Below are 6308 nucleotides of genomic sequence, written 5' to 3'. Positions count from 1 at the left end.
AGAAAGCTTTACTGTGTATGGCCAGAGATTGATTGTGAGTTCTAGAAATAGCACACCTTTCCCCTCAAGCCATCAAGTAGGATGCCTTCCATCCTTTACAAAATATATTGAGTATTAGTTTTCTTGAAAGTTCCATTTTTCCCATCACCAGGCTTCCTTGGGACCAAATACAATCTTGAAACTACTTTAAATTAATATGAATATTTCTACAGAAAGCGAATGCCAGACTCTGAAGAAAGTGTCCCCATCACATATTGAAGGAGCTAGACCTTTCCTTGGCACAATTTATGTGACAAATTTATAAAGCCTCTGCTTCCCAGAAGCTTCCTCATTCCCTCATCCTCATGGGGTTTTCTCTCATCCAGCCAAGACTTAATATTGCCATCTACTCTTACATAAGCCAGAACTCCTTTCCCAGAGACCAGAACATTTCCATCTTGGCTCAGGTCACACGCTCCTGCAAGGCAGAACCCACTGCCTGGAAGTCACTAGCAGCTGTAAGTGAATGAAAGCAGCTTCTCCTCTGAGAGCAGAGGTAATGAGGTGTGACATTAGAGAGACAGCACCACTGAAGACACACCCCAGTGACTTAACACTTGCTAGCCCAGGTGTAGAAATTTCAATCCTCTAGACACAAAAGCATGCCAACTGGGTAGTTGCTGCCCATCTGACATTATTTTCTGAAACGAGTATCTTGCAAAATGGGCTCTTATGAAATACTAAATGGACTGTGAGTTAGTCCAGAAGAATCACTTCCCACCTCTCTCCCCCTCCCCAAGATCTAAGTGGTTCCAGGGTCAGAATGGGCCCATAGTTAGGCACTCAGCCTGCATGCCCAGGCAAGGAACATGACAGCCAGCCAGGCATGGGACAAACCGCAGAGTCTTTTAGGTTCTTACCTCACTCATTCAGTCTCCACCTGACCCATGGGCTCTCCTTCCTTTCTGTACAATAGCAGCCCAAGACACAGATTTTGCTTCTAAAAGTTTTCTCCAGGCCATGGGGAAAAGAACCTAGTCTTGTCAGACATCTATGTAAAAACAAGGCCTGGCAGGAAAGAAACCAGACACAGGAAGGAGGAATTTAAATTTGAATTGAACATGGGGCTAGATCCGTCTTTGAATATAAGCCCCTGCAGGCCTGGTTTCTTCACAGAAAAAAAATAATCTCTTTTAAATCCATTTTCCTTTCATTGGAAAACAGGAGAAAACATTCCAACTTAATTCAACCTGCAACTAACTCCTGCAAGGTGATAGTTATTTAAAGTGTTATTTCAAATGACCCCCTTCCTCTTCAGTCTCCTTTCCAGGGTCCAATTACTTCACAGTGTGTTTAGGTATCTGGGCCATGGAGGAAAGCAAAGCATATACTTCCTGGGAAGCAGTGCATAAGGCAATGGCATTGTCTGGTGGCTAAGAGCACTCACTGAAATGTTATTTTCCATCGGCCCCTCATACCCCGAAGCTTCATTCTCCACCCTTCCCTGCCATGCTCTGTGCCAAAGGAGTCTGACCTCAACTGACTATAGCAACAGGCTTCTTTTCCAGCTGCTGTATGGCTGGATCTGGCTAATGATGGGCACTGGCAGGAGATCAAAGAGTGGAAAGAGAGTGAGGTATGGGTGTTCATTCCCCTCTCTCCCTCCTTACTGCATTTGGGCAGAGACTACATTGTGCTACCTGAAGCAACAGCTCCTGTAAGGCAATCCCTCTTGTACATGTGCAGTACTTACTGGATGCCAATGACACTGTTTTTTCCCTTTGTCTTTTCAGTGTTAGGAGTAGTCATCATAATAGCCCCTCACTGTTCATACTCTTTCTATGCCTCACCATCAGTGGTAAGTTCCCTTAACCCTGCACACACCATCATAAATTGTCCTTTCACTGAGCTCATCTCCGCTAAACTCCTTGAGTATACCGTCTGTTTCTTGGCAGGATTCTGACTTATACACTCACTTTGACAAAGTCTATCCTACAGAAATCCAGAAGGTTGCCTAGCCCGAGAAGAGAGATCGCCTGATCCAACTATCTTTTCTGAAGTGAGCTATCTGCCTTTTCTCAAATATTTGACATATTCTCTATACCGTGGGCCTTCCTAAATTAAAGTTACATTATTGTGCCGACACAATAAAATTGAGGTTTAAGCTAGTTGCATTTTTATTTTAGCTGTTCTTAGTCATCTTTCTTAAAGAAAAGAGGTGCTGCAAACATATTACATTGCTTCCTTCCCAGTGAGGTATGTTCAAGTTGGCCTTACCTTAAACACTTAATGCAGTTCCATGAGGGAGATAATACTTGAAATGAATTCAATCACCAGTTCCCTACCACCTGTTATTCATCTTGCATTTGCCATCTTGATGATAGGAGTCGCTCACATACCAGAGTGGTCATCCCAAAATTTTCACTTGCCAATACCTACACATATCCATTAGACAATGTACTTCCTAAATATCTTCTTTCAAATTCATCCGTCTTCTCCGGCCTCACAGTCACTACCTTCCTCCAGGCCTTGATTGTTTTATACTTAGATTATTGAAATATCTCTAGTTCTCCTCTTCTTTTCTTTCATTCTCCTCACTTTAGCCAAACTTATCTTTGAAAGCTACAAGTTTGTTCATGTCACTTCCCTTTCAATGACCCTTCTTCAGGAGAAAATTCAAATGCCTTATTATGGAGTAAAAGGTCCCACGGAATCTGGCTACTGCTTCCCTTTTCAACTTCAGCTTTTGCCACCTCTTTTTACACCCATCTGTCATTCTAATGCTGTCTCCATTACTTGGCTGCCATCATTGCTTGTCTTGTGCACTCTTTGCCTTTGCTGACAAAGCTCCTGCTATTCATCTTTCGGACCCATCTTAGGTATCTTCTTTGCTAGGATGCTTTCCCATGAACCCCTTCATGCCAGGTTGGTTTAATGACTTCTCTGTGATCATTTAGCTGTTCTTCTTCACTTTTCTAGCACTTAACACACTGACAAGTACTTGTCGACATGTCTCTCAATACCTCACCACTATCCCTTTTAAGGTGAGAAACTGTCTTTGTCCTTTTATCCCCAGAACTTAGCACAGAATGTGTCACACAGTAAGATACTCAAGAAATGTTTTCTGAATGAGTGACTCAGTAATGAATCAACTATAGATGGGGGAAGCATTTAAATTCACTTACCCATGTAAAGCCAATGGAAGAATTCTGACCTCTCATGAGATGGAATGTAACTTATGAAGCCAGTTTTTTTCTATTTCTATCCCTCTAGGTAGGGCTGTACCAAAAACATGCTGGAATTATTAAGAATAGAAACAGATGAGCTGGCCTTTTGAATCACAGGCCCTCCCCATTCCCTAAAGCTGTAGTTATGGAACAATAGAGCTGACCTGAATTAACTGGGGTTGGGGGGGGGGGAGGAGCGAGACAAACTCTGCCCCCAGGAGACACCAAGTTCTTCTACACCATCCGTCAACCTTGAGCACAGATGGGATGGAGTCCAGGCCTAAAAATACATCAGCCCTAGGTGACATCAGTGCTGTGTTCTTTTGTGGCTAACTCGCCCCAGATGAAGGAGAGATCATTTGACGAACAGTCTTTGAAACAGGCAGATGAACTTATGTCACATTAGGAGTGACTATTGGGGGTAAAAGGCCACCGTGGATTTCCTAGTCAATAAAAATGATCTCTGATAGAAATTTCAATAAGTATCTAACAGAAACATCCTTGTCACTGTCACCATGAATTTAAATTGATTGAGTGCCCCACAAATGCTAGTCTATTCTCAGTACATTTGATGAATGCCATTTCTGTATCTCTAAAAGATTAGGGAATATTTGCTACTATATATTTTTTTGCTCATCACCCAGTCAGAACACAAAATGAATGCCTATGAATATTCTAAAGCATAATGAGGAAGGGGCTCCAGACTAAATGCAAGTATCCTTGACTAACGTTTTCCTCACTGTGAGTCACCCTCCCCCCTCTCCCGAAGCTTCCCCACAACCAGGGGGAAAAAGAAAAGCAGGAAAGAAAAAAAGGAAGAGTCAAGGTATTCTCCTGATAATGACACAAAAATTGAGCAGTAGTACTCCAGAGATGTTTGGGGGTGGCAATAAATACTTGGGAATGAACTGTGTGAATGGAGTGGTAGGAACCAGCCCTGCCCATTCTGTGCTCCCTCCCTGCACAGCTATTCTTACCCAGCCTTAGCTTTGGATCCTGTTTTGCATAAAGGAGTACTTTGGGTCTTCGGGTTAGCAGGTACTTGCCAGTTGGGTGAATGTCTGAGAATGTTTCCTCTAGATGAATTTTATAAACAGCCAGTGACCTACTGGCTAAAAGATAAGTGAAAATGAATGACAATTAGTTTAAAAAACATGCAAACACTAGGCTACACTAATGACAGTTAGATGACAAATGGCCTAATCCTTAGTACCTCTTTTCAGGGCTCTCTCCTCCCATTTCCCACCCTCTCCAATCTTCTTTCAAAGCTCAAGGTTTGAGGCAATGGTTAAGCTCCATAGCATAAGAATTGGTATTCCTCATGATGCTCTCCACCAATATGACAGGCTTGGGGTTTCTTCCAGCAAAGCAAGAGAGCCAGGTGCAGATCAACATGGCTGCAGCTGCTCCACCTCCAGCACAGTAATAGGCCCAGCCAAGCCGACACGTACCTGTGAGAACAGGGACAGAGAATGAGGATTGGGTTGTCTTTTCATATTTTCTCTTTGGTAATGAACTATAGAAATGATTCCAGAAAGTATAGTTTTTATACATTCTCTTTGAGATGCTATGGTTAGGGTGAGAATAGGAAACAGTGAATGCCCCTGGGCTTCCTATTTTTTTCTTTCCTTCTGTGCTGACTGCTGATCTTTGCTTTTTAGCAAGAGGTTGTAAGATTTTATTTTTTTGTTAGAGTAGGAGCCTGGGGGTGGTATGGGTGGCAATGCTAATGACAATGATGACAAGAACAACTTGATAAGATGTCAAGCATTATGCTAAGCTCTTTAAACATATACCTCACTGATCATTACAGTAATTATATGAGATAGGTACTCTTATTTTCCCTGTTTTACAAAGGACAAAGCAACTGAGGCACACACAGCACAGAAGATGAGGCAACTGAAAACCACACAGCTGGCAAGTGCTAAAGATATAAATGCTGACTCATCATGACTTCAAAACTCCACACTTTTAACCACAGTGATAGAATACTGCACATGGGCTGCCTGCATCATCAGGGGATTAGACAGGTAAAATAAAATCCACTCCCTCTTACATCATGTCTCTAGCCTAACCTAGCCTTTCAACACCCAGGAAAGAAATATGCATTGGAATCAAAGCCAAGCTTTGAAGTAGGTAGTTTTCTCTTTATAAGGTAACGGGAAGGTCACCTGCTCAAAGACATCCACCCCACCACCTGCTATTCCATCAGAGACTGGTTCCTTTGTCTGAAAGATTTGTGACTTTTCAGCCATCCTCCAGAAAATGTCAATGCCTAGAGAAATAAGAGCTATTACTTTACAAGGTATCAAAGTAACTAACTGCTAAAATAAAGTTAAGCAAACAGGACTCCATAAATTATGGTAGGGTCCCAGTGATACAAAATTGCAGAAAGGCCCTGAAAAGAAAGATAGGCAGCAACTTTCACCGGCCTCTAAATCTTGAAGAAAGTTAATCCTGACTACAGTCAGTGGAAGATGTCAAGATTGATCTGTATGACAATTTATTTTTTAAAAAGCTAAATTCAAATAACCAATTATTTATTTTCATATAGTACCTGGTGAACCTTAATTTTACTGCTTTTAATTGATTAGTTGGTGTGTCCTAGAAAGAGTCTAAGATGGCCCCAAGCTTGGCTGCTTTCCTTTCCCATTCAGGCCAGCCTAATTTATCCCCACATTTCCCATCTCAGAAATAAAATAGTCTACCACCAAGTCATGTCTCATGCTGTTTATCCTGCCAGAAACATCTTCTCTCCTCTTATTCACCAATCTATAGCTTCCTCAGAGCACAATCCAGAACTTGGCACCTGCTTGAAGCCCTCCCTTAATTCACTCCATTGGGCTCATATCACCTCAACCAAGTAGCCCTCCAGGAATGTATCTGTATACTCCATAGACAGATGTACCTGCTGGACAAAATATTGGGAGAAAGATTTACATTTCACAGTTTTATCTGTCCTTTCCTCTCTTCCAGATTGTTGGCTCAATAGTACAGATGCATTTGTTTCTTTTTGTGATTATACTTTAATGTGCTCTATCCACAGTGGGTACCATTTCAGTATGTGTGATTTAGCCTAACAGTACTTCAAAGCTGAGTACA

At 42.0% G+C, this 6308-nt stretch overlaps 1 protein-coding gene across 4 annotated transcripts in view; it reads right to left on the bottom strand.

Annotated features, from left to right (window-relative positions):
• Positions 1 to 2723: 2723 nt before the first annotated feature.
• LHFPL1 (LHFPL tetraspan subfamily member 1) overlaps positions 2724 to 6308 on the bottom strand; it is a 55263-nt gene continuing 51678 nt past the window's right edge. For 3 of the 4 annotated variants that reach the window (XM_073013440.1, XM_007992617.3, XM_007992620.3), the window contains one exon: positions 2724 to 4657. In XM_073013440.1, coding sequence (XP_072869541.1) covers positions 4476 to 4657 — 182 coding nt within the window. In that variant the 3' untranslated portion in view covers positions 2724 to 4475. The remainder of the gene's footprint in view (positions 4658 to 6308) is intronic. The other variant, XR_005237479.2, reaches the window with a different exon arrangement.

Source organism: Chlorocebus sabaeus, chromosome X (genome assembly GCF_047675955.1).
Source record: "Chlorocebus sabaeus isolate Y175 chromosome X, mChlSab1.0.hap1, whole genome shotgun sequence".
Taxonomy (NCBI): domain Eukaryota; kingdom Metazoa; phylum Chordata; class Mammalia; order Primates; family Cercopithecidae; genus Chlorocebus; species Chlorocebus sabaeus.
The sequence above is the reverse complement of the archived record's forward strand: the minus strand, read 5'-3'. Positions and strand labels throughout refer to the sequence as shown.